Source organism: Mesoplodon bidens (genome assembly GCF_964165515.1).
Source record: "Mesoplodon bidens genome assembly, chromosome: 18".
In the NCBI taxonomy this organism is placed as follows: Eukaryota; Metazoa; Chordata; class Mammalia; order Artiodactyla; family Ziphiidae; genus Mesoplodon; species Mesoplodon bidens.
The window spans coordinates 51,248,076-51,274,984 of record NC_138175.1 but is presented as its reverse complement, the minus strand read 5'-3'; the positions used below and the strand labels follow the sequence as shown (position 1 = coordinate 51,274,984).

Sequence of the window (26,909 nt, the reverse complement as noted above, 5' to 3'; positions counted from 1 at the left end):
GTCCCCTCCAAGCTAGGAGGAAAAGAACCAAAAGCCCACTCTGATGTATCAAACAAACGGCTCATTTAATGACCTCTTCCTTTTCTTTCTCCCTCCCCTTCAGGCTCGAAGGTTGTTTGATGTCTTACACGAGCCCTTCTTGAAAGTGCCCCGATGACCTCTGCTGCCAAGGAGGCCCTTGGTGTAACAATAAAGCACTTTCCTCGTCCAGGCTCAGGCTGGTGTGCTGGTGTGGTCAGTGGGAGTGGGGGTCTTCTCTGCTCCGCCTTCTGATGGCCCAGGTGGCCACTTCCAGCTTGTCTGAGTTACAGTCGTCAGTTTCCCTGGCGGAGACTTACATGGGATCCTGCTGCGGCTTCTTCTTCCTTTTCCTCTCCTGTCCCGTGGGAGCCACCTCCCCAGACTCGGGACTCAGCAGTGGCTCTGGCATCTCCTCCTGGGATGCTTTCTCTGGCGCCCAGCTTTCCCGGCCCTGCTTCTTCTTCTTCTTGGTGGATGCCGGATCGGCCCCGGCCTCAGACTGCCCCTCGTGTGGCAGCTCAGGCTCCATCATCTCACCCTGTGGGCTAATCATCTCAGTCCCTGGCTCTGTCGCTTTGTGCCCTCTTTCTTTCTTCTTCTTCTTCTTGGTGGATGCTACAGCTGCCTGAGGCTCGGGCTCCATCACCTCTTCCTGTGACTCCACCACCTCTGTCCCTGGCTCCATCATTGCATTTTGTCGTTTTTCTTTCTTCCTTCTCTTTTTGGGGGATGCCAGAACTGCCCCAGCCTGCGGCTCCACTTCATGTGGCAGCTCAGGCTCTATCATCTCCCCTGGGAGCTCCAGAGGGTTCATCTCTGGCTCTATAACCTCAGTCCCTGGCTCCCTCATCACTTTGTACCCCTTTTCTTTTTTCTTCTTCTTCGAGGACAGCAGTGGGATGGCTTCCTCCTGTGGCTCCATCTTCACCTGCAGCTGAGGCTCAGCTATCGTCCCCTCCACGGGTTCCATCCCTTCTGTCCCCTTCTGCTGCTTCCTCTTCTTGCTGGGGGATAGGACTGTCTCTTCCAGAGGCTCACTTTTAACCATGAGTTCCAGCTCCACTGTCTTTGCTTCTGACTCCAGCACCCCCATTTCTGGCTTGACCATTTCTACCTCTTTGGGCTTCTTTTTCCTCTTCTTGGTGGTGGCTGGGGACAGTGCTCCCAGAGGCTCCAACATCTCGGCAGCAGGCTCTGTTGCCAGTGGCTCTGTCACCTCCAGGTCTTTCAGCTGCTGCTTTTTTTTCTTCTTCCCCACATCCACCTCTGAGGACCCCAAAGCTGTGTCCACCTCCAGGGCCCCAGGCTCATTCACTGCCTCCTGAGGAACTGAGGCCTCTGGCACATGCCTCTTCTTTTTCCTCTTCCTGGAGGCCAGTGACTTCAACGCCAAGACTGACCCAGGCCCTGTGACTGGTGGGCTGCCTCCAAAGGCACAGAACCGAGGCTTCAGGCCAGGGGGGATCTGTGGTGGGGGATTTGCTGGAATGGGCTGCAGCAGGGTCCCTGTTAGGGATTCCTGGGGACCCTCAAAGATCCTCAGGCTGCCCTGTAGCGCCGGGGCAGAGGTAAGTCCCCCTCCCGCCTCTGCTGATGGGGCCAGCAGGGTTGCTCCTCCTCCAGCCTGAGGGCCACTGCTGCTGAGGACCCGGTAGCGGTGCCGCTTGCCTGCCAACTTGCCCTTCAAGATCCGGGAGCCAGAGAGAGGCACGAGTCGCCCATTGAGGCTGAAGGGAGAAAGGGGGAGGGCAGAAACTTGGTCAGATTCTTTTGGTGAGACGGGACAGCGGCTGAGAAGCAGCATTTCTGGGTTCACCAGGAAAGCCCCTCTAAATTTCCCCCAGGTTCAGCCACTGGGGTGAGGAGTATTCCTGCTAAGTGGGATGGGACCACTCACCAGTCTGGGGCGAAGTCTACAGGGGCCTGGATAAGCCACAGTTCTGTATCTGGGCCGGTCAACGCCTCCAAAGAGAAACGAGTGTGCTCTGAGGCTGGGGGTGTCGCAGTAAAGTTGGGGGGACAAGAAAACCGAGCAGCACCTGCAGAAGGGGAAACGGGAGTCTGCTGACACTTAACTGCTGGTCCAATCCTCCAGGGCGCCTATTGGTCCATTGGTCCCAACTTCCTGAGGGTCCCAATCCTCTTACCGCGACTTTCCTCTCTCCCGTCTGTCCACCATAGGCGCACCTATATCCGCCGACCCAACGCTTGTTCTCTCCACTGCTGTTCCCGCCCCCCACACCAAAATATCTTCTCTCTATCCTAATTCCTCGCCCCCGCTACCCGCCATCCGCCAGGGGATACACTCTCCGCTGATCCTGCCTCCGAGGATGTCCCTTTTTCCGTCCGAACGCTCCAGGGTACCCCTTTTTCTCCTCCCGCCAGACAACTCTCTGCACCCTGTCGGCCCGCCGTGAAGCAACTCACCGCCGGACGGGGTCCCCGCCATCCCGGGACCCATGCCTCAGACCTAGCTGCCAGAGCCACTCAGGCCCCGTCGCCGACCACGTGGAACCAAAGGGGTGGGGCCTCATCTGGGAGCGTCCATGTGGCACCAGGGCGCGGGAGGTGTCGCTCGGAGACCCCTCGCTCTGTGAGCACAAGTGGGGGAAATTTCCACTTGTGCACAGCAGACTACCGAGAAAGCCATCTTTTACCCAAAGTCTGCTCCCAAAAGCAGCTGAATCGCCTGTTTGGCGGGAGTTAGAGCCGCACCAGATCCCGGCGGGTATCCCCACAGTCTCAGACATGATTTGCTCCAACGTTGCCTTAAAGGGGCAGCCACATTCACAGGACCTACTCTTAAAGAGACAGGAAGATCGATTGGACTGAAATTCTTAGAGAGGCAGGTAAGAGTCTAGGTCGGCAGGACTGTGCTTTCGGTGTTACAATCCCTTCCAGGGAGGCCCAGATGCCTCAGAAATTCGGAACTTGAGTGAGAGAGGTGGGAAAATGGAGGAATGGGGGTAATTCCTCCCGAGGGCGTTAACTATTAGTCAGGGGCGGGGCTCTGGGCTCCAGGGAAGCGGGAAATATAGGGGGAGGAGCCTGTGGATCCCGGGGAGGAGCCTCTGGACTCCCGAGCTGGACACGCGTGGGGCGGTGCGGGCTAAGGGGCGGGGCTGTGGCCCAAAAGACGGGTAGATGCCCTCGAGGATTTAGTCTCGTGCGTGGGGGGACATTTCCAAAGGCTTTGAGGAAGGGAGAGAGAGTAGACGTCCTGACTAGCGCCCCTTCCCTGCCCTGGGGTGCGTGTAAGCAGCGGCACGTGAACGCAGATTTAGGGGACACGCCCACGCCCCTTCGCACGGGGACCGCACAGCGTAGGGCGACGGGCGGAGCCGCGGGACGGTGGCTAGACAGGGTGATCTGACTGCATTCCTGACCGGTGTGTCAGCGCTGATTCCCGCCCCCTCTGCCGAGATTTCGGATCCTACTTTAGAACTGGGGCGCCCACCTTCTCAGCGAGCCAGCGGCTGCTCAGAGAGGAGGAGGGTCAGGGGAAGAGGACGTGTTGCCTCCTCCCGGGATCGCCAGACAGTTCCCGCGCGTGGGCGGGACACCCGGGCCCTGCCCCTGCGTGCTCCGGGACTACAATTCCCAGAGGACGCGAGGCTGGGAGGCGCCCGACGTCGGTCGTGGAAGCTGCTGGGAATCGTAGTCCCAGTTTCCAACTTTGGGAGCCGTTGGTGGGAAATTCTGTAAAGATCCCAACCACCCTTTTTACCAACGGAGAGATTGAGGCTCAGAGACCCGAGGGGATACTGATTTTAGCGATGACCTCTTCTCGTCTTGGGGGCGGGATTTGTGAGTCTCCCCCAGCCTCTATAACCTTCTACCTCTTTGGTGGCATCCAAATCTTCTTTCAAGAAGGGGGAAACTGAGCCTGGAGGAGTGGGGCAGGGACTCAGGAGTTCGTCTCCTGCAGCCACAGCGAGGTAAGAGTCTGGATTCTATTTACGATTTACGTAGCCAGGTCACCCTTGACCTTTCGACCTCTCCCTTCCTATCTGTGAAACGGACTTTGGGTCAATCCAAATGGGAACGTACCCATCTACGTCCTGCCCCTCCGGGACTACAAGTCCCAAGGTGCTCGAGGCGACCCCGGCTCCCCCTCCCCTCCGGGACCCGCCTCCCTCCGGTCCGAGTCACGTCGTCTAACCTGTTCCCGGCGACTGCCCTGCCCCGTCCTCCGCTCCCCGCAGCCGGAGCCGGAGCCGGAGGAGGACCCCCGGTGCCAAGATCTGCCCCGGATCCGTGAGTTACATCTCCCCCCACCCCGGGGTTCAGCGGCCCCGGTGGAGCCCGACACTCGCCTCCCTGGGAGGGTCGGGAGGAGACTCGGATGCCAGGTCCCAGGGCGGAATTGGGGGACTCCAGGAACGTTAAAAAGCTAGAACTTGGATGCCTGATTTACTGGGCAGAAGGAAAAGGGGCTCGGATGCCTGAGTTCTTGGAATGGAGGGCTCAGACACCTTGGTCCCGGGGAGACGTTCGGAGACGTTCGGAAACGTCGGGACGTTTCAGTCCCTCGAAATGGGAGCTCTCAGAAGCCTGAGTCCTTGAGTAGAACTGCGTTATTGGATCTCTTGGGGAGAAATGGGAGACTCGGACTGCTGGGGCTCTGGAATGGGCGGCCATCCCTACCACCCTTCAGATGCCTTCTCGACCTAGCCTTTAGGTCTCCGAGCAGAATTAGGGGTGGGGTGGGGATAGTGGAACCCGGGTTCCTGAAATGAAGCAGAACAAACACCCAGGGTCCCTCTGGAGGCTGTGTCCCGCCGTTCCCCCCACTTTCTGGCTCTGGGGCCGGGGCCAAGGTGGCAGGAGGGGCGTAGGACAGGTCTCCAACCTCCCCTGTGCTGCTGCGATCCCCAACATGTCATTAACCGGGGCGTCAGACCTGCCTAAGCAGAGGGACCTCCGCCCCAGGGCGCCCCCTGGCGGGGGGGGGAACCTCCTATTGTCCCATAAAGGTGGGAGATATCTGGGATTTGCAAAGGGCGTTCTAGAATCCAGGGCAGAATTCCAGAAGGTGGGGTTGGATTCTGGGGGGCTTGCATGGAGGACACAATACAGCCATTACACAGAGAGGACGGAGGTAAACTGAGGCTTAGAGGTCACACTGGCAGCAGAGTTGGGGGTCAGGATTTGCCCTCCCCCTTCCTCAGCAGCTCTCTGGGCATCGGGATACCATCCACACCCACCGGATTTTCTGACTCACTTCTCTCCTAGGGCTCCTGGCCCTGACCCTGAGGTGAAAAATGTCACCTCCACTCCCATCTGTCTGACCTGAGGTAGTGTGGGAGATAAGGGAGAATAGAGGCTAATTCTGGAGGCGTGTGTCTGTCCTTGAAACTGGGGGAGGGCAGGGCTTGGCACCTCCCTCCGCCCGACTCCCCCTTCTCTCCATCTCCATGAGTCATGTGAAGGGATTAAACAAGGGGTGGGGCAGGGGGTTCTGATGAGAGAGGGAAGAACTTCCTAATGTCTGGGCTTGAAGGGCATTTGGTGGTAGCCTGAGATGAAATAAAAAATAATAACTGTGGCTGCCAAGAGCTCACAGCCTGCCAGACTCAGGGCTGGCAGGTAATGGATGGTTCCCATTGTCTACAGAAGTCTCTGGCAACTGCCCAAAGGTCTCACTTCCACTGAGGTTTGCTGAGTCCAGCCCAGGGAATGACTTCTTTCTAGTCCAATGGGGAAACTGAGGCTGGAGTGCAGGCACAACGCACACCCTAGGCTTTTGCCACCTTCTGTCTGGAATCTTCCAGGGATTCCTATGCCCTGGAATGGGCCAGAACTGGGGATGGCTAGAACTCAGGAAAGCAGGGGAGAATTTAGCATTCTGAGATCCAAGGGCCGAAGTCAAGATTCCAGGGGTTAAAGCTCGGGGCTTCTAGAATCTCAGAAAGATTTGAAAGGGCTGTTTCGGAGGAAAAAAATTACTTTGGTTTTGAGCCCTCAGTCTGTTCCAGGCCTGGGAATTAGGAATCTTATACGTGTGAACTTTATTTTGTACCCTTCCCTGTTCTAAACTCTATATATAAATTATGTCATTCAAACCTCACACTTCTTTGAGGTGAAGGTATTAATTCCCCCATTATACACACAAGGAAACTGAGGCACAGAGAAGCTAAATAACTAGCAGAAGGTAGAGATTTAAAGAGGGGGAAGGCCCTAGCTCATTCCACAGACGTCCACAGAGGGGGGAAACCAAGTCCCAGACAGGGTGGAGCCTCTGCCAACGTCTGTCTATGCGGACAGAGCTGGGGGATTCCAATCTGGGTATTCCCAAACCAGCCTGGCGCTCTGACCTGGTTCCTACTCAGGATGATTGCTCCAGGAACCCCCAACCCCTGATTTTTTTTTTTTTTTTTTTTTTTTGCGGTACGCGGGCCTCTCACTGTTGTGGCCTCTCCCGTTGCGGAGCACAGGCTCCGGACGCACAGGCTCAGCGGCCATGGCTCACGGGCCCAGCCGCTCCGCGGCATGTGGGATCTTCCCAGACCGGGGCACGAACCCGTGTCCCCTGAATCGGCAGGCGGACTCTCAACCACTGCGCCACCAGGGAAGCCCCCCACCCCTGATTTTTAACCCCAAAGAACCTGGCTGGGGTGCAGAAGATGCCAGGGAGGGAGACCTAAGGGCGGAGGAGAGGGGAGCCCGGCGGAGAGGACGTGGGGGTGGAGGACAGGGGCCTGGAGCAGAGGCGCGGTCCGCGCCACCCTTGACCCCCCGCCGGGCCCCCGCTCCCCTGCCGCGGGAGATGAGGCACCTGCCCGGGCCCGCCGCGCATTCCCCTGCTCTGAGCTCAGGAGCTGTCCGTCCGCCCCGCTGCGGTCGGGCTGTGACCTGGAGCGTCCCCTGGCGGCCCTGACGCCCCTTTCGCCCGCCTCAGACCCGGGACGGGCCCACGCCTAGCCTTGGCATTTCCTTAGACCCAGAGGATGTCAGCGTCTTAGAATTTGGGGATCATGAAATCCCCAAAAGAACCATTCGCTACCAGAATGCTGGCCCTGGAGGTAGCATAGATTGTTCATTTTTATATTTTAACGAACACAGAGGGTTTCCTGTGTATCTCTCAGATTCTAAGGCGGGGTCTTACCTGGACCAGGGATCGAACCCTGTGCCCCCTTCAGTGAGAGCTCAGAGTGTTAGCCACTGCACCGCCAGGGAAGTCCCCTATAGTCTCTACTTGTTGAGGCCTCAATTCTCAGAACCTTGATTCCTCTTGCACCTCCTGGCCAGTTGGATCCTCACAACTGTCCTCTGAGGTAGACTGCTATTTATCCTCATTTTACAGATCAGGAAACTGAGGCAGTCTTGTCAGGTGGGACAATGGTGCCACCAGATTTGAACCCTCCTTAATTGTGCTTTTAGCAACTCCACTATACCAGACATTCACCTAGACTTTTAGGACTTCGGAATCCTGGGATAGATAGAACTCAGTGCAGGAAGACAGAGAAATCTAGGCTAGCCAAAGGGGAGAATTCTAGAATGTTCCAAAGATAGAATCTTGGACTGAGAACTTTCAAACAATAGACTCTCAAGCCGAGGGTTTTAGCCTCTATGGAAATTTAATTACAACCTCAAGGCCCTTATAATTTCAGAATCTAGGCCTCTGAGAGATTGAAGAGGCCTCTCAGAATAGCTGATTTGCCTCCTCCTTTCACAATCGGGGAAACTGAGGCCCAAGGAGTGGAGGGGACTCTTAGCCCAAGGTCACACAATCCTAACACACCCAGATGAGCCACCAGCCCCAACAGGTTCTGTTCTGAGGCTTCCCAGACTGAGGCCAGAATCAGCATGCCCCAGCCTGCCCTGCGGCCCATGCCTGCACCCCAAGTCACAGCTAAGTGGTCGGTTGATGTAGTGGGGAGGTGGCAGAGCTGGTGGGCGTGGTGGCTACCATGGAGATGGGGGTGGTGCTGGCCTGACTAGTTCCTGGTGGCCTGGCTCCTTCCCACTGCGTTGGCGGCCACAGTGGCCCAGCCACCCCTGGCCAACTCCCTGTTCTTCCTGTTGACGCTGGGTCTGTGTGAACACGCTGAGTCTCCTCTGGGTGGGGACTCTGGGGAGAGAGAACTGAGTGGTCCCCGTCCTCTGCAGCCCCTCCAGACTGATGGAGATGCCCCAGAATAACAAGTTAGGTACAGGTGTGAAATCTAGTATGCCGACTTCTTGCAGGGTGACCTGGAACAAATGTTTCTGAGCCCTACTTTCTTTTTTTGCTATGGAGGTTTTGATCATGGGATAAGGTATTAGCTGTAAAGCACTTTGCACAATTCTAGGGGGCAGTGTTCTCTCAATAAATGGTTGTTTTATTTCATTATACCCTCGAGTAACTATCAAAGGTCCTGGCACATAGTAGGCAGCACCATCATTATTTTTGAAAAGATCCCCAGCATCTTGCAGTGTCTCTTTGTCCCTAGTAGGCATTCAGTAATTGATAGTTATTGTTATTGCAACCTCTGTTCACTATAATATCTGTCACATAGCAGGTGGTCAATGGATAATTGTTAAAGGAATGATCACGTCTTATTAGGGCTGAGATAGAGAGATGGACTAGGAGCCACGTAAAGAGAGTGAATTGTCCTTAGCCTTCCTGGAGGGCTTCGCAGGAGTTGGCATTTCCCAGCAGGGGAAGTGGTGGGTCATAGCGCTTCCAGTGGAAGGAAGTAGGAGAGTAAAAGCACCTTCCGGCTCCTCAAGGCCCCAGGTTCCCTGTGGGCGGACTCTGAGCAGGCTCTCCCCCGCCCCCCCTCCCCAAACGCAGGCGCCCCGCTGCGGCCAGCCGGCACCATGGACAGCGAGGCGTTGCAGAGCTCGCAGAACCCTCTGGACCTGAACTTCCAGTGTGAGCTGGGGTAGGGGGCGGGGTGGGGCGGGGCGGGGCAGGGCCCGGCTCTCGGGGCGGGGCGGGGGGGAGCCTGGGCCCTGCCCAGAAATCCGGGCCCTCACTGCTACTCCCGGCCGCCCAGCTCTAGCCGCGAAGCACATGGACCTGAAGAATATGGAGCTGGACACGGCGGCGGCCAAGGTGGACGAACTGACCAAGCAGTTGGAGTCGCTGTGGTCAGACTTGCCGGCGGCGTCTCTTGGCTCGCAGGCCAGAGCGCCGGCTAGGGTGAGCCTGCTTGCCCTGGTCCCCACCCGGGCCCCCCAAAGTCAGGTTCTTTCCTCCAGGAGTTCAGGCAAGCCTGTCCCATGGGGCTATGCAGGCTGTGGGCTATTTAAAAGCACTTGTGGGATTAGTGGAAGTGGGGATCAGTGGAAGTGGACGTCTGTCAGGACCCTCGGAAGAAAAGGGTTTTTTCCTAAGCGGCACAAAGGCACTGTACATGCAAGCCCCAGCCCTGATTGCAGGGCGCCCTATGCCTGAATCTCTATCCCCGTCCAACTCTCCTGGGTTGATTTTCGATCACCTCTACTGACCTACCAACCCTCTATTATTGTCTCCTTTGACCCCTCAATGTCCCGACCTCCCTACAGCTGTCCCGGTACAGCCTCAGCCCTGTCCCCGAGCCCTTGGGCAGCCGCGGGTCTCCCCGGAAGGCGACCACCGACGGCGCAGACATCTCGTTCGGACGCTCCGAGAGCGCCCCGGCTCTGCTTCCCTACAGCTCGCTGTCCCCTAAGGGCCGGCCGTCGTCACCGCGCACCCAGTTCTACCTGCAGCCGGATGCCTACGGCAGCCTGGACCGCGCGCCCTCACCCCGGTCCCGCACCTTCGATGGAGCAGGCAGCCCCCACGGCCGTGCGCCCTCCCCTCGCCCCGGCCCGCTCAGACAGCAGGGTCCCCCCACGCCCTTTGACTTCTTGGGCCGGGCCCGCTCCCCCCGTGTCAGCCCCCTGGCCGAAGGGCCCCAGGCCTTCTTTCCTGAGCGCGGGCCCCCACCCCGCATGCCGACCGCAGCCTACGATGCGCCGACTGCCTTTGGGAGCCCCCTGCTGGGCCCTGGCGTCAGCGCCTTCGCCCCACCTCTACGCGCGCAAGGTGAACCAGGGGGCCGAACTTGGCGGGTGGGAGCGGCGCAAGGTCCGGGACCAGCTTCGGCCCCCCCCGCCCCCCCATCCTCATGGGCAACCTCTCTCCAGACGACCTAACGCTTCGGCGGCGGCCCCCCAAAGCCTGGAACGAGTCTGACCTGGACGTGGCTTACGAGAAGAAGTCCTCGCAGACAGCGAGCTATGAACGTGAGTGGTGCGAGGCCAAAGGAGTGGGGGACCCGGAGAGGCCTCCCCCAGACCCTAATGATTCCCGCCTCACAGGACTCGATGTCTTCGCGCGGCCTGCTTCACCAGGCCTGCAGCTGTTACCCTGGAGAGAGAGCAGCCTGGATGGGCTGGGGGCCACCAGGAAGGTGAGGGGCCGGAGAAACTTGGGGAGGGGGCTGGTGGGCAAGGCTGGAGTCAGGGCTAGTCTTCCCCTCCTGGCCGCGCCCGCAGTTTCCGTACCCTTCCCCAGGCTCTTCCTTTATCCTGGATTTCCATCCCCTCCCTGACCCTCTTTCCTTTCCCTCCCTTTGTCTTCCCTCCCCTCCTTCTCTCTCTTCTCACCTTTTGCCTTTACCTCCCTCCTCCTTTCCTCCACTCCCTTGTCATTCATTCCCTTATGCCTATCTTCCTCCCACCTGAGCCCCTTCTATCTTCCTTCCTTCCCTCTTTCTCCCCCAGGACAACTTCACCAGTGCCACTCTGCCCCGCAATTACAAGGTCTGCCCTCTGGCCAACGACAGGCGTTCTGATGTGGACAGCTACCGCCGATCGCTGGGCTCCGCGGGGTCATCAGGCACTTTGCCCCGAAGCTGGCAGCCTGTCAGCCGCATCCCCATGCCTCCTTCCAGCCCCCAGCCCCGAAGTGCCCCCCGCCACCGCCCCATCCCCCTCAGCATGATATTCAAGCTGCAGAATGCCTTTTGGGAGCACGGAGCCAGCAGGGCCATGCTCCCTGGCTCCCCCGTCTTCTCTCGAGCTCCCCCGCTTAAGCTGCTTCCCCAGCCCCAGCTGCCTCCACAGTCCCAGCCACAATTACAGCCTCAGCCTCAGCTTCAAGCCCTTGCCCCAGTCCCCCAACCGGCCCAAGAGACTTGGTCCCCCGTGAGTGAAGGTGAGTCAGCGATGGGGGTTCTGGAGGGATGGGTGAAGGGAGGGCAGATGGCTGGGGCACAAACCAGCTTTTGGGGTCCCATCACAACCAAACACCTGTTTCCAGACATTGTCCCTGCAGAGAGCAAGGCCAGATGAGCTCGGGGATCTGCTCAGGAACTAGGGATAGTACAGTGCTTAAGCATGGACCCTGGAGTCAGACTGGCTGGCTCCACGCTGTGTGACCTTTGGCAAGTCAGTTAACCTCTCTGGACCTCAATTTCCTTGAGTGTAAAAGGTGAATAGTGATAGAACCTACCTTATTGGGGTATGGTACTAGATTTTTTAATCCATATAAAGTCCTTAAAATAGGGCCTGATGTATAGAAAGCCCTCAATAGCTATCATATTAATCATTATAATTATTAATAGTTTTTGGTGTGAGACCAGTGCAGGGCCTGGATTTAAGCAGAGTGGGTTTTGATCCCCTCTCTACCATTGACATGCTGTGTGACTGAGGATAAATTAATTAACCCATCTGAGCTTACATTTTCTCATCTGTGAAGAGAGATTAATAACATTTACTTCATAGATTACGATGGACAGTCAATGAAATCATGTATAAAATGATCACTGTATATTTCTACCTGCTTTAGAAGCTCTGATAGAGAGGCAAGAAACAGAGAGAAGAGACCAACAAGTACCAAGATTCTAGTCCCAGCAATTTTCTTTCTTTCTGTATTTATTTTTGGCTGCCTCGGGTCTTCCTTGCTGCGTGCGGGCTTTCTCTAATGACAGCGAGCAGGGGCGGTGTGCGGGCTTCTCACTGCGGTGGCTTCTCTTATTCTGAGCCTGGACTCCAGTGGTTGTGGCGCGTGGGCTCAGTAGTTGTGGCGCACGGGCTTAGTTGCTCCGCGGCATGTGGGATCTTCCCGGACCAGGGATTGAACCCGTGTCCCCTGCATTGGAAGGCAGATTCTTTTTTTTTTTTTTAATTGATTGATTGATTGATTGATTGATCGCTGTGTTGGGTCTTCGTTTCTGTGCGAGGGCTTTCTCTTGTTGCGGCAAGTGGGGGCCACTCCTCATCGCGGTGCGCGGGCCTCTCACTATCGCGGCCTCTCTTGTTGCGGAGCACAGGCTCCAGACGCGCGGGCTCAGTAATTGTGGCTCACGAGGCTAGTTGCTCCGCGGCATGTGGGATCTTCCCAGACCAGGGCTCGAACTTGTGTCCCCTGCATCGGCAGGCAGATTTTCAACCACTGCGCCACCAGGGAAGCCCCGGAAGGCAGATTCTTAACCCCTGCGTCACCAGGGAAGTCCTCAGCAATTTTCTGCCTGAGATGTTAGGAGAGGAAATTCTTACAATCTTAGAAAGTCAAGTTTATCATAATGGTAGGAGCAGAGATTCTGGAGTCAGATAGGACTGAGTTCAAATCCCAGCTGTGTGCCTTTAGGCAACTGACTTGCCTTCTGTGAGACTCCGTTTCCCTTTCTGTAATAATGAGATGTTAGCCATATGAACGTCACAAGGTAGGGGTGAGAATTCAGTGATAGGCATGTAAAGCACAAGGCACATGCTAAGTGCTTGTTCAATGGGGGATGTCATAATTGTCTATTATTCACAACCCAGGGAAAGCGTAGCCCAGAGAAAGCAAGGCACTGCCCTGAGGTCACACAGCAAATCAGGCATTTGTTGCAAGTCCTGGAAGTTGTGGGGAGGGAGTCTCTCGGGTCTCTTGGGACCCCTCCTTTGATGGGGCTCTTGCTCCTTCTAGGCCTCCCCAAACCTCCCACTGAGCTGGAGCCTGAGCCCGAGCTGGAGGGGCTGCTGACACCAGGGCTGGAGGCTGGCGACGCAGATGAAGGCGCTGTAGCTCGGCCTCTCAGTCCCACACGGCTGCACCCGGCACTGCCACCCGAGGCACAGTCAGTGCCCGAGCTGGAGGAGGTGGCACGGGTGCTGGCGGAGATTCCACGGCCCCTCAAACGCAGGGGCTCCATGGAGCAGAACCCTGCCGTAGCCCTGCCCCCCAGCCACAAGCAGCAGTACCAGCAGATCATCAGCCGCCTCTTCCATCGTCACGGCGGGCCTGGGGGGCCCGAGCCTGAGCTGTGTCCCATCACTGAGGGGCCTGAGGCCAGGGCAGGGCCCCCTGCTCCAGCCCCACCAGCTCCCACACCACCCCCAGCCCCGCTCCAGAGCAGCCCACCAGAGCAGCCACAGAGCATGGTAAGTAACATAGGAGGAAAGTGGGGTATATTACTCAGCATATGGAAGCATCCCTTCCCTTTTAGGACAGAACCTGGAAATTGCATGCATCACATCTGGCGCATCCCACTGGCCAGGAACCCAGCTGCAAGGGAAGCTGGGAAATGTAGTTTTAAATCTAAGTGTACCTGTGCTCAGAAGAAAGGGAGACCATGTATGGAGGGGCGTTCAGAAGTCTTGGCCACCTAGAGATTTTCTCTGCTCCGCTCCAGTAACCTGTCCCCCCAGGGCTTCCCTTCAGGAATCTTAGAGTCTTCCAACCTGGAAATGACTTCGTCTTGGCATGACAGAGGGTTTATTCTGGGGTCTGAAGAGCTTGCCTGAATCAAGGCAGTCACCATTTCTCTCCCTAGTCGCCACAGCCTCTCATGTCCGCCTTCTCTGGGGAGCTGCTCTCTCCTCTTACACCTCAGCAAGCCTGTGCCATGGCTAGAAATGGCCCACCCAGCCCTGACTCAAAATGACCTGTCAGTTCAAGTCCATGGTGTCCTCTGACTTTAGTCAGAGCTTCTTCCATTCAGATGTTCAAGAACAAGTCTCTGGTCTCTGAGGTTGTGGGTGTCGTGGTTAAGTGCAGCAGCAGCAGAGCTAGGCTGCCTGGGTTCACATCCCAGCTCCACAGCACTTATTGGCTGTGCGACCTTGGGCCAGACACATAGTCCCTCTGTGCCTCAGTTTCCTCATCTGTAGAATGGGGATGAAAATAAGCATAGGGTTGCTGTGAGGATTTAATACATTAATATAGTGCTTAGGATAGTGCCTGGCACTTAACTATTATTATTGTTATCATTTGACCAGGGGCTGGTCTCCTGCTGATCTTGGTCTGGTTTCTGCATCGTGGCTTGGAGGGGGCGGGGTGTAGTCACATGGAACAATCCTGATTGCTCAATGTGGGTAGACAGATGGAGGAGAACAATTCCCAGAGAAGACGTGGGGGCCAGGTGGACCCCCAAATGCGTATTCCCAGGCCCTTCTGAGGGTGGAGCCAAGAAATGTTGAGGCTCAGGATCTTGAAATCAAGAATGGAAGAATGACAGTGTCTTGAAATGGTCAAGTTGCCTCATTGTAGAATCACAAAGTTCTGGCCACAGAGAAACCTGAACACTCACAGAATTCAAAAATTAAATCCTGACATCACAAACTCGGAAGAGTGAAATTTCAGAATTCCAAAACACTGAAGGTTTGCACAGGATCTTAGAATTAAAAAGTTAGTAACACAAACCCTGGTTATTACTGATTCTTGAAGTCCCCAGAACTGAAAATTAAAGACTCATCATTTGAATCTTAAATCATAGATTAGTGCACAAATATGTTATAATACAGAATTTTATTTTAAGTGAACATTTTCCACTAGAAAGGAACACACAAACATAGTAATAGGAAGAAATAGATAAAAGTAGACTAAAGAGGCCCAAATAACGGCATTCAGAGAGAACCACGATTAACATTTTGAGTATTTCCTTCCAATCTTTTGGAATGAAATTCTCACCATGAAATATTCAAGTTCTCAATCATAGAATCTTGGGAATGCAATGTCCTGGGTCCTCAGCAATTTGAAATGGCACAACTTAGCATTTCTGGACTCACACATATTGGAAACTTAGCATCAGAGAATTTTTAAATGAGTGGCTCGTGGGATCTTCAAATTCCAGAATCTTGAAATCATTGACATCGAAGACCAGAATCACAAATGCTATATGCTCAGAATAAATGAATTTTGTAGGACACTTGAAAATCAAAAATAAGAAGGCACAAGGAATAATATGATAAATATTCTAATTCCAAACATCTGAAATTAACACTTGGTAACATCTTGTCACGTGTGCTTCCTAGCTTTTTTTTTTAAATATACATAAAAGAAATGAAACTATGGATTGAATATCTGGCTTCCACAATCATCAACCTCATGGTCTCCAAGCTTCCTCTCAGGTCTCAGGGCCCAAGATTCCAAAATCACCCGATTCCCTGAGTGTTGCAGGGAACCAGAGGCTGTAGAACTGAGGGACCCTCCTTCCCATGGACCTCTGGACTCAGGCTATGGTCGTTCCTGGGTTCCAATCTCAGCCCTGTCTAGTTGGATGACCTGGAGTGGCCGCCTGGTCCTTGAGCCTCTGTTTCCCTGCTCTGAGGAATGGGTATATTAGCAATTCCCGCCAAGCCGCTGAAGCCCCGGTCCTGTCCCCCAGGAGATGCGCTCCGTGCTGCGGAAGGCCGGCTCCCCGCGCAAGGTCCGTCGCGCGCGCCTCAGCCCGCTCGTGCTGCTGCTGGACGCCGCGCTGACCGGGGAGCTGGACGTGGTGCAGCAGGCGGTGAAGGAGGTGAGTGCTGCCGGACAGAAGGGCGGGCGGGGTGGGGGCGGCAGACGCTGGATAACAGCCGCGGGACTGAGCCTCTCCGTCCCCCGGCTCGTCCAGATGAACGATCCGAGCCAGCCCAACGAGGAGGGCATCACCGCCCTGCATAACGCCATCTGCGGCGCCAACTACCCCATCGTGGACTTCCTAATCGCGGCGGGTGCCAACGTCAACTCCCCCGACAGCCACGGCTGGTGAGTCCTGACCTCGCGTGGCCGGCGTGGGGCGGGGAAGGCGCTGCGGGCCCCAGTGCGGCCCCTCACGCCTGCCTCCCTCGCCTAGGACACCGTTGCACTGCGCGGCGTCCTGCAACGACACGGCCATCTGCATGGCGCTGGTGCAGCACGGCGCGGCGATCTTCGCCACCACGCTCAGTGACGGCGCCACCGCCATCGAGAAGTGCGACCCCTACCGCGAGGGTTACGTCGACTGCGCCACTTACCTGGCAGGTGCGAGGCAGGGCTGGGGCGCCTCGGTGGGCGGGCTGGGCCACCTCTGGGGGAGGGCGTCGCGGGGACTGGGACGCCCAGCTGGTAGATGTTGGGCGGGGGGAGGCGGCAGACTGCGGCTCCTGAGAGAGGACGCGAGGGGCTGTACCAACCTTGTGGCAGCATCAGCGAGGGGGGCCGGCGGGATGGACCACCTGCAGGGGTGGGGCACTGGGCCTCCCACCTGGCAGGTGCAAGAACGGTGTGTGGGCACAGCAGACTGTGCCACCTTCGAGGGAGAGGGGGACAGGGGAACTGTGCCACGCAAGCTGGACACCTGTAGGGAGAAGAGCTGGTGTGGAGACTGCGCCGCTTTATCTGCTTTCTCATCCACGGGGGTGGGGAGTTGGACGTTCCAACTATACCATCTACCTGGCCTAGGGCTGGGCACATGGGCTGTGCTACCTGTGGGAAATACAGCACCACACAGGTGAGAGGTGAGCAGGCCATGGCTTCTGGGGAGGAGCTTGGGGACTCTTCCACTGCTAGTGAGACACGAGGCTGTACCATATATCTCCGGTGGGGGGTGCACATCACTTAAACAGGTGATGGGAGGAACTAGGTAGGCCGTATCCTGGGGAAGTGCGTAGGGTCTGTAGCGCTTACCTGGAGGAGCCAACTCTATCATAAGGCGGGGTTGGGGACCTCAGAGAGTTGGGGTAAGGCAGGCTGTAGGACCTGGGCGTGGGACAATGTATTTGAGAGGTGAGCCTGGAGGGACTACACGACAGCCTGCTGTGCTGTGGCAGAAAGTGGGTGGGAGCCATGGGGGCTGTAACACCTGCCTTAGTGGTGAGCAGCGGCAGGCCAGGACTGGACCGCTGGGGCGGGACGTAGACCGTCCACTGAAGCTTTGGGAAGGGGGATTGGGACCACCTTTGTCACAGGTAGATGAAGCCTATGAGATAAGAAGACTGTACCTCCTACCTGCCAGGACTTGGAGAGTTCTGTGAGGATGAAGTAGAGATTGAACAGCACACTTGGGGGCGGAGGGGTGGTGGAGAGGAAGAGAAACTGGAACACGGTGGACTGAACCATTAAAGGGGGGGGGGAGCATGGTGGACTGTACCATCTGGAAAGGGGGCTAAATCCTTGATGGGATTAAAGGGGGGTTCGGGTGGCCTATACTATCTGGAAAATTATTACATCCTCTTTGAGACTTTATCTTTTGGGGAGGGGGCACAGTGTGCACTGCACCATCTGGAAAGGGGGAGTTGGGACCACTTTGTGGGGAGGAGTAGGGCTAAACCATCTGAAGGAGGGGTTGAGTCATCTATGGAGACTGTACCACTTACGGGGGTGGGGTGGGGTGCAGACGACTGTACTTCTAGGAGGGACTTAACCAGATATAAGTGGAAATGGGGACCACCGACCCTGCCTCGGGGGTTGGTGGCCCGGCTTGATGCACCCCAGTGTTTTAGAGACTGTCAGCCCTGGCAGCTGGCTCCAGCTCAGGTCCCCCTCTCCAGACAGGGGTACACAACTTTTCAAGTGGCCCATTCCCCAAGGTGAGGCTGGCGCCAAATCTCAGGGTCTGTCCCTGTCCCCAGCGTGTCGTATCCCTGAGTGTTCCCGGCCCCCCTGAACCGGGCGCTGACGATCCCTGCGGTTTCATGTTTCAGACGTGGAGCAGAACATGGGGCTGATGTACAACGGGGTGGTGTACGCTCTCTGGGATTACAGCGCTGAGTTTGGAGACGAGCTGTCCTTCCGCGAGGGCGAGTCGGTCACCGTGCTGCGGAGGGATGGGCCAGAGGAGACGGACTGGTGGTGGGCCGCGCTGCACGGCCAGGAGGGCTACGTGCCCCGTAACTACTTCGGGGTGAGCCCAGAAGCGATATTGTGAGGAAAGGGGTGATCCCACGGGAAAAAGGGCAAGAGAGACAGTGCATTACATTGGGGAGGAGGGGAGGTCAGAAGAGTCCATTATCGGTTGTGGGGAGGTGAGGATGAGCCCATTATAATAACGGGGGAGGTAAGGGAGATCCCCTTTTAGTTAGGGGAGGAAGAGCCACTTACTGGTGGTACTTCGTGGGGTACTCACCAGTACTGCCTTCCTAGTTATTTGATTGGTTCGTGCTCAATCAAATATTTTTATTATTCCTAATTATATTCATGGGGAGGTAAAGAAGAATGTATTCTAGCCCAGAGGAGTCATGAAGAATCCCATCTTGGTGATGGGGGCAGTTAAAGAATTGTGTATTACAGGCATGGAAGCTTTTGTTACACTGCATTGGGCAGGGTGAGGAAGAATCCATTAATAAAATCGCGGTAGAACTGAGGGAGATACCACTAGGTTAGGGGAGGAGACCAGGGAGATCCCATTATATTCCTGGGAGAGAAGACGATTCCTTTAATTGGGGAATAGGTGGAGGTGGGTCCCAACCAGACAGCCATGGTGGTAGGGAGAGGCGGGCGTCTTTTTTATGGCCGTATGGGAGACTCGGAAATACTCCATTTCATCAAGCCTGCTGCTGATTGGAAGGCTCCAGCTGGTGCTTGCAGCTGACAGGGGATTCTGGTGTGGTTTGGGAGATACTGGGAGAGTCCATTAGGAAGGGATGGGAGGATGGAGACAGTCCAAGTGTTTGGGGGTGGGACAGGTGACTGTATTAAGTTTGGGGTGGAATGAAGGGGTGGGAGCTTCTGGTGTCTGAAGAGCCTGTCTTCCCTCAGCTCTACCCCAGGGTGAAGCCTCAGAGGAATAAGGTCTAGCTGGAGAGAAGGACTTTTCGAAGGGAGACAGGAGAAAGCAGCAGCTGCCTTCATTCCAGAACTCCTCCTCCCGTACTGCTGCATCTCACTGCGCCCCAAATCCTTGCAGGGACGAGGTCCTTGCCAACACCTCTCTGCTTCCCTGGAAGCCCTGGGGAGAAGGAGAACCCCAGCCTTAAATTTAGAAAAACTGCCTTAGCTGTGGGAGGTCGTGGTGAGGCTGGGAATCCTTGGGGGCAAGAGAGACCTCTCCCATTTGCCAAGTCACATCCTGTCCAAAGTGCCTCCTGCTCCTACTGCCCCCCCCGCCCCCCAAAAGCAAGGCAACCCACCATCCCAGCGGAGCCTGGAGTGGGTCACCGCCACTGGATTTTCCCAGGAGTCACCTCCGCCACTATCTCTACCAACAGCCTTCAGCGGCCAGGTGAGGCATATCTCTATCAGCATCCCTGCCCCCTCTCTCCCCAGTCAAGTGCCTTTACACAGTGCCAGTTTTATAACAAAATGGGGACGTTTTTCTTTATAAATAAAGGTAGTTTGCACAGAAATTGACTTCCTTCTCTTTGAACTCCGTTCTCACTTAATAATTCTCCTCATTGTTACTATTTTTGGTAAACCAGTCTTAAAGTAGCCCCTTTGGAAGGGATTTCCCTCATGTGAATCCAATCCTTCCTCTTTCAAATATGCCTGCTTTTTTTTTGTGTGTGTGTGATGTCTTGACCTTTTTTTCACGTTTTGAATTCTTCTTTTTAAGCGTCCTTAAGCTTAAAGACATAAAATGTCTGATAATTCTATCATCTGAAGTTTGGTGCCATCTCCTCCTGTAATTTGGTGTGTCTGCTGGTTCTCACTCATGGTGGCTTGTTTCCTCATGTGTATTGAAATTATGGATTGTGAGGTCATCTTCAACAGGGCTTTATCTACTGGAAATCCATGTGGACTTTTTGAGGGTCTGACCCTGAAGAGTGATTCTCCTTCGCTTCTTCCCCACTTTTTTATTTCATAAACTGCCCCTTGAGGATTTTTGACAAATCAGAAGCCTTTCTCTCTTCTGATTTGTATTTCTTTACAAATCATAAAACTTCAACATTGTCATTGTCTGCAATATCCAAAACAACTCACGTGGGAATTTTAATTATTTTTAATTAATTTAAATTAAATAAAAATTAAGGATTCAATTCCTCAGTCACACTAGCCACTTTTCAAGTGCTCAGTAGCCACATGTGGCTAGTGGCTACCATTTTGGACAGTGCAGATAGAGAACATTTCCATCATCCCAGAAAGTTCTACTGAGTAAAGCTGACATACATTTCCATCATCCAGAAGTTCCATCGTGCCTCTTCGCCGTCAATATATGCATGTCTCCTCCCCATAACGGGTAGTGGCTTCTATCACTGCCGATTAATTTTCATGAATATACTTTAAAAATCAAATGGTACTGGTACTAAGATATTTGTAGTGAAGAAAATCAGTCCTCCTGCTACCTCTCCCTACTCCCATCTGCTTTCCAAAGGCCACCACTTTCAACTGCTATAGCTGTTTCCTCTGGTATTTTCTTGTATGGTCCTAAATATGCTGGCATTGCTATTTCTTGATTTCTCAATTTTAGACATTCTCTACTGATTTCCTGGTATAGTAGATGAGGTTTGAGGTCTATTAATCTGACTACTTTCCCTCTCCTCAATGAAATCATAATTTTTATATCAATCGTTTTTTAAATGTTGTGATATGTAAATATGTTTTCACTGCAGAGCCATGCAGTATATTAGAATTTTCTCTTCACAAACTTCTAAATTTTTGAGAATTAAATTTACCTTTGTCACTTGCTTAATTTTATTTGCACCTATACTTAATATTTTTCAAATGTTCCGTGGAATCTTCCATATTACTAACAGCTCACTCAAGCTTTTTTTCCTCCCTCCTAAAGTCCTCTCTCCTACTTGAATGTGGACTTGATGCTTTCTAGGCCTACACTAAGCTATCCTGGACTTCCCTGTGTTGGATATTGTTTCCTGGATTCCATGTCTATCTTTCTTTGTTGACTCTTCATTTTGCTGGAGCACATGCTCCAGTCGATCCCTTAAAAGGGAGAGGAAGAGAGAAAGATTTTTGAGTTCTTGCATGGCTTAATATATCTTCATTTTATCCTCCAACTTTATTATGGTTTGGCTGGGTATAAAATTCTAGGTTGGAAATATATGTATCCCTTGTCACTCAAATCTATTTTCTTCCTAAGTTAGAATGCAAGTTCAGATAACAAAGGAAGCCTGTTGGTTTGTTTTTTTTTTCCCCTCAGATTTGTTTTCATTCTCCCTCTGCTTTGAACTTGTATTTGACTTGCTTTATTCTGGAAGCTTTTGGGATCTTCTCTCTTTCTCTGGTTCTGAAATTTCATGAGGATATGCCTCACTGTAGCTTTTATTCATTAATCATTCTGACCCTAAGTCTGTCCTTTCAATCTGGAGACTCATAGCCTTTGGTTCCGGGAAATTTTCTTGTATATTTATGTGTTGGTTTCTTTGTGTGTGTGTGTGTCGTGTGTGTGTGTGTGTGTGTGTGTGTGTGTGTGTGTTGGTTTCTTCATTTTCTTGCTCTCTTTTTCTGGAATTTTTATTATTTGGATGTTGAATCTTCTGGTTTGAGCTTTCAGTTTTCCTATCTTTTCACCACTATTTTCCATCTCTTTGTTAATTTTCCCCTTACTTTCTAGGAAATTTCCTTGACTTTATCTCCTAATCCTTTTATTAAAATTTACGTTTCATCTATTATTTTGAATTCCCAAGAACTCTTTCTTGTTATTTAATTATTCATTTTTCATAGCCTCCAGTTCCTAGTTTATAAATGTGATATAATCTATTATCTTGCTAGGTGTTTTTTATAGTATTTTAGTTACAGGTGTTTTTGTGTTTGTTTTGTAGCTTTCTTTTTTTCCCTGTGTAACCTTTGTTTCTTCTGGGCTTCTTTATTTTGTATGTGTTTACACTAGTCTGATCTCCTTTTTGCATAACAGAGATGTTAGTTTCCCATTACTGCTATAACAAATTATCGCAAACTTAGTAGGTTAAATAACACAAATTTATTGTCTTTTAATTCTGGGGGTCAGAAGTCTGAAACAGGTCTCAGTGGGCTAAAATCAAGGTGTTGTCAGGGCCGTGTTCTTCTGGGGGGAATCTGTTTCCTTGCCTTTTCCAGTTTCTAGAGGTTGCCTATATTTCTACCAACAGTCTGTTTATGATGATTTAGTGTTCTCTAAGATTATAGAGATTTACTCTACCTTACTCCTCACTTCCTTCTGAGCCCTCACTAGCAGAATCGCTAACACCCATATTTCTGCAAATGGTCTGCAAGGCTATCTAGGCTTTTCCCATCATCTTCTCAACATTCTTCCAGCCTCTGCCCATTGTCCAATTCCAAATCCACCTCCACATTTTTAGGTGTTTGTTACAGCAGCACCCCACTTCCAGTACCAAAATCTGCACTAGCTTCCCTTCACTGCGTGTAACAAATTGTCACAAACTTGGAGGCTTAAACAATACAAATTTATTATCTTACCATCTGGAGGTCAGACATCTGAAATGGGTCTCACTGAACTAAAATCCAGGTGTCAGCAGGGCTGAGTTCCTTTCTGGAGACTATGGGAAAGAAGCCCTTGCCTTGCCTTTTCTAGTTTCTAGAAGCTGGCTGTATTCCTTGGTTCATGGCCCCCTTCTGTCTTCAAAGCCAGCTCTTGCATCACTTCCATCTCATACTTCCATTGTCACATCTTTATCTCTTGACTCTGACCCTCCTGGCTCCCTCTTTCACTATGGCTACACTGGACCCATCCAGATAATCCAGGATAATCTCCCCATCTCAGAATCTTCAACTTAGTCACATTTGAAAAGTCCTTTTTGCCACATAAGGTAGCAAAGGAGAACAAGTAAACAAGGAGACAGGACTTCCCTGGTGGTGCAGTGGTTAAGAATCCACCTGCCAAGGCAGGGGACACAGGTTCGATCCCTAGTCTGGGAAGATCCCACATGCTGCGGAGCAACTAAACCCGTGCGCCACAACTACTGAGCCTGCACTCTAGAGCCCGTGAGCCACAACTACTGAAGCCCGCACGCCTAGAGCCCATGCTCCACAACAAGAGAAGCCGCTGCAATGAGAAGCCTGTGTACCGCAACAAAGAATAGCTCCTGCTTGCCGCAACTAGAGAAAGCCCGCGCACAGCAAAGACCCAATGCAGCCAAATAAATAAGTAAAATTTAAAAACAAAAACAAACAAACAAACAACAACCAAAAAAAACCAAGCAGGGCTTCCCTGGTGGTGCAGTGGTTGAGAGTCTGCCTGCCGATGCAGGGGATGTGGGTTCGTGCCCCGGTCCGGGAAGATCCCACATGCCGCAGAGCGGCTGGGCCCGGGAGCCATGGCTGCTGAGCCTGCGTGTCCGGAGCCTGTGCTCCTCAACGGGAGAGGCCACAGCAGTGAGAGGCCCGCGTACCGCAAAAACAAAACAAAACAAAAACCAAACCAAACCAAAAAAAAAAAAAAACCAAGCAGACAGAAGTCCCTGCTCTCAAATTCAAACAGTATCTGGAACTTTGATTATATTAAGCAATTATTACTCCTTTTTTTTGAGATGTGCTATGATATTATGGTTATGTTTTTACAAAGAGTCTTTACTTTTAGAGCTACATTCTGAAATACTGATGGATGAAATGATACGATGTCTGGGATTTGCTTCAAAATAATCAACTGGTGGGAGGGGAAGTGGTTGGGGTGTGGATGAAACAAGATCAGCCCTGAGTTGAAGACTGATAAAGCTTCATGTATGTGGGGCTTCGTTAGGCTATTCTCTCAACTTTTGTATCCATTTGAAATTGTCCTTAATAACCGGTGATAAAATGCCCCGGGTTTTGTAGAGCTGACATTCTAGTGGAAGAGACAGACAATAAACAAAATGATAAGCAAAAAATATATTCTATCAGATGCTGATCGCTGCTATGGAAAAAACTAAAGCAGAAGTGGATACATTGTGCCTGATTGGAGGTGTCTTCATTCATTTCCTCTGGCTACTGTCACAAATGACCCCAAACTCAGTGGCTTAAGACAACACACATTTATTTTCTTACAATTCGTAAAATCAGAAGTCTGAGGTTAGTTTCATTGGGCTGAAACCAAGGTGCTGGCAGGGCTGCACTCCCTCCAGAGGCTGTAGAGAAGAATCAATTTCCTTGTCTTTTCCAGCTTCTGGAGCTGCATTCTTGACATTCCTTGGTCTGCCCTCTTCCTCCAACTTCAAAGCCCACAGCGTGGCATCCTGCTTCAGTGTAGCACTGCCTCTGTTTCTGTCCTGCTGTCAAACCTCCCTCTTACGAGGACACGTGATTACATTTAGGACGCACCCTGATGTCTCTCAAGATCCTTAACCATCACACCTGCAAATTCCCTTTTGCCATATGCGGAAGGAAAATAAAAATGGAGTCAGTATCGCTAAGAGAACTCTCTAAAATGGAGCTGGGAGGCCATCGACGAAGTGTGACTTACGCACATCCCAGCCTGGATGGAATCTGACCTTCTGATCACTTATTGTCTTAACATAGGCATCAAGAACATCTGCCAAGGGACTTCCCTGGTGGCACAGTGGTTAAGAATCCGCCTGCCAATGCAGGGGACACGGGTTCGAGCCCTGGTCGGGGAAGATCCCACATACCGCAGAGCAACTAAGTCCGTGTGCCACAACTACTGAGCCTGAGCTCTAGAGCCCGCAAGCCACAACTACTGAAGCCTGCACACCTAGAGCCCGTGCTCCGCAACAGGAGAAGCCACCGCAATGAGAAGCCCGTGCACCTGCTCGCTGCAACTAGAGAAAGCCTGCGCTCAACAACGGAGACCCACGCAGCCAAAAATAAATAAATAAATAAATTTATAAAATTAAGAAAAAAAGAACATCTGCCAAAAATGCAAGATACTTATCGGACCCTTACCCTAAAATAACTCATGACAGCCTATCTACTTGTGGGACCCTTACCCTAAAATAACTCTTGATTCCTTAAGGACAAGTATTCCCTGGCTTGTGTCAGAGCCAATCACGATTCTCACCAGACAACTTTAACAACCTTGTAGCTTTTGTTTTATAAGCCCCGATGCTTTCTCTTCCCCAGAACACTCCTTCAGTTTTACCCGAATCTGTCTCCTGAATTGCAATTCTTCTTTTTTTTTTCTTTAAATTTTTATCAGAGTATAGTTGATTTACAATGTTGTGTTAGTTTCAGGTGTACAGCCTGAATTGCAATTCTTAAGACCCCATATAAACTCTTGTTTGCAACCTTCTGTGTTTTGTTTTGTTTTGCTTTTGGTTGACACATGTAACCTATGAACATTCATAGGTTCCAGGGCCTGGAGATCTTTGGGGACCATTATTCAGCCTATCCAGGGTGTATTGCAATTTAAACAGGGTGGTCAGGGAAAGCCTCGCTGAGGAAAGGACTCTTGAGGAAGACTCTAGGAAGGCTTGAGGGAGGTGAGGGAAGAAGCCATGCAGAGATCTGAGAGAAGAGCCTTTCAGACACAGAGAATAGTGACTACAAAGGCCAGGAGGAGGCAGGAGGCAGTCATTCTAATTGGCTGCTGTCAATCACCCCTGCTTCCAGGTATTCATGCCCTTCAGTAGCCCCTCCCCCTGGCTGTGGGCTTGTTGTGATGTATCCTAAGGAATGCAACACACTAAGTCCTCACCATCCATGGGTTCCGCTCAACCAACCAACAGCGGATTGAAAATAAAGCCGTCCCTTGGTATAAGCGGGGTGGGGGGGATTGGTTCCAGACCCCCACGGATACCAAAAGTCTGTGAATACTGAAGCCTGTCATATAAAATGGCCTAGCACGGTTCGTCTTCTGTATCTGCGGGTTCTGAATTCGTGGATACGGAGGGCAGACTAAGGAACTTGAGCATATATTCACTGAGCCCCTGCTCTGGGCATGTCCTGTACTGGGTGGCAAAAGGCACACACAGTGGTGACCAAGACAGTCTCAGCCCTACCCTCCTGAGGCTCACAGTCCAGTTGGGGAGACAGAAACATCCTCAGAGAGTGACGACCCAGAGTGGGCAGGGCTTGGATGAAGGTGGGATGGGGAGCAGCACCTGGCCTAGCTGTAAAGCCTTGGGCCAGTTTTTCTCTGAGACTCAGTTTCCTCGCCTCTAAAGTGGCGATGATGACCCTTACGTCAACAAATGACATTTATCACAGTCACACAAATGAGAATATACTTCCAAAGTTAGGCAAAGGCTCTGAGAATAAGTCCTAGGGAGCTAGTAGAACTCATGATGATGGTGGTGGTAGGGGCAGGTGTTGAGCCAGTTAGTGAGGTTGCTGACACGACCTTGAGCCTTAAGAGATACCACAGAGATGCTCCATGCGGTACCATGTACGAGGAGAACAAACTGGGAAGAGCAAACACACCTGACATGAGATAGTTGGGAATAAATCATGGTGATGTCTTCCACTTCAGAGAAGTCTGTGCTCCTTAAGCCACATTCCAGCCCCATCTTGCTGCTTAGTTCCCTGCTTTCCACCTTCCTTTTTGCCTGCAGTGTCGTCTGCCCCACCTTACCCTGCCTCATCCCTACTCCTCACCTTAGTTCTCAGAGATGACTCCTCCGGGAAGCCCTCTCTGATCCCCCAGCTGGGTCAGGAACCTTGTCTGGGTTCCCCCATTTCAGCCCTGGTTACTTTGTTAAAGTGTGGGGGAAAGGAGGGAGGACATCTTAAAACCAAGAATATAGTAGAATGAAACTGAGTATGTATTCGCTACTCAGATGATCTGGACAGATGCCGGTAGACCGAAACCCAGTGAATGGGATCTATTCTCTCGGTCCTCTTCCTTCCATGTTTTGTTCTTGGTACTCGGCGATCTTCAGCGATGCCTCCGGCACCGCCTCTCCCGGGGCCCGCCCCCGCATTGCCGTGCGCACGCGCATTTTCC

The 26,909-nt window shown here is 52.6% G+C and overlaps 3 protein-coding genes across 9 annotated transcripts in view; 2 read left to right on the top strand and 1 right to left on the bottom strand.

Moving 5' to 3' along the window:
• Positions 1-216, top strand: part of ERCC1 (ERCC excision repair 1, endonuclease non-catalytic subunit) — a 44,822-nt gene extending 44,606 nt beyond the window's left edge. For all 4 annotated transcript variants that reach the window (XM_081216742.1, XM_081216743.1, XM_081216740.1 and 1 more), the window contains one exon: positions 104-216. In XM_081216742.1, the coding sequence (XP_081072868.1) occupies positions 104-157 (54 nt within the window). In that variant the 3' untranslated portion in view covers positions 158-216. The remainder of the gene's footprint in view (positions 1-103) is intronic.
• A 111-nt stretch (positions 217-327) lies between these two features.
• POLR1G (RNA polymerase I subunit G) lies at positions 328-2,786 on the bottom strand. 2 transcript variants are annotated; one of them, XM_081216739.1, is made up of 3 exons: positions 2,449-2,535; positions 1,919-2,060; positions 328-1,748 (listed from the first exon to the last, which is right to left on the bottom strand). In XM_081216739.1, the coding sequence occupies exons 1-3, from the start codon at positions 2,480-2,482 to the stop codon at positions 335-337; spliced, it is 1,590 nt and encodes a 529-aa protein (XP_081072865.1). In that variant the 5' UTR covers positions 2,483-2,535; the 3' UTR covers positions 328-334. The 2 variants fall into 2 exon arrangements, with proteins under 2 accessions (XP_081072865.1, XP_081072864.1); XM_081216738.1 differs by lacking the exon at positions 1,919-2,060 and having other exon boundaries at positions 2,449-2,786.
• Positions 2,787-2,791: 5 nt separating this feature from the next.
• PPP1R13L (protein phosphatase 1 regulatory subunit 13 like) lies at positions 2,792-19,488 on the top strand. 3 transcript variants are annotated; one of them, XM_081216736.1, is made up of 13 exons: positions 2,792-2,870; positions 8,801-8,881; positions 9,006-9,151; positions 9,517-10,021; positions 10,123-10,221; positions 10,297-10,388; positions 10,702-11,134; positions 12,890-13,344; positions 15,570-15,701; positions 15,798-15,931; positions 16,020-16,186; positions 17,848-18,047; positions 18,902-19,488. In XM_081216736.1, exons 2-13 carry the CDS (start codon positions 8,827-8,829, stop codon positions 18,938-18,940), a joined length of 2,457 nt encoding a protein of 818 aa, XP_081072862.1. In that variant the 5' UTR covers positions 2,792-2,870; positions 8,801-8,826; the 3' UTR covers positions 18,941-19,488. The 3 variants fall into 3 exon arrangements, with proteins under 3 accessions (XP_081072862.1, XP_081072863.1, XP_081072861.1); XM_081216737.1 differs by lacking the exon at positions 2,792-2,870 and adding an exon at positions 3,483-3,959; XM_081216735.1 differs by lacking the exon at positions 2,792-2,870 and adding an exon at positions 4,201-4,278.
• Positions 19,489-26,909: the final 7,421 nt, after the last annotated feature.

Excerpts from the sequence above, each read along its gene's own strand:
- POLR1G (XM_081216738.1), bottom strand. The coding sequence starts at position 2,771 with ATGTCTGAGACTGTGGGGATACCCGCCGGGATCTGGTGCGGCTCTAAC. Across the intron at positions 1,749-2,448 it reads GGCGGGGACCCCGTCCGGCG|CCTCAATGGGCGACTCGTGC; the intron begins GTGAGTTGCTTC and ends TTCTCCCTTCAG.
- PPP1R13L (XM_081216736.1), top strand. The coding sequence starts at position 8,827 with ATGGACAGCGAGGCGTTGCAGAGCTCGCAGAACCCTCTGGACCTGAAC. Across the intron at positions 11,135-12,889 it reads TTGGTCCCCCGTGAGTGAAG|GCCTCCCCAAACCTCCCACT; the intron begins GTGAGTCAGCGA and ends TGCTCCTTCTAG. Across the intron at positions 13,345-15,569 it reads CAGAGCAGCCACAGAGCATG|GAGATGCGCTCCGTGCTGCG; the intron begins GTAAGTAACATA and ends CCTGTCCCCCAG.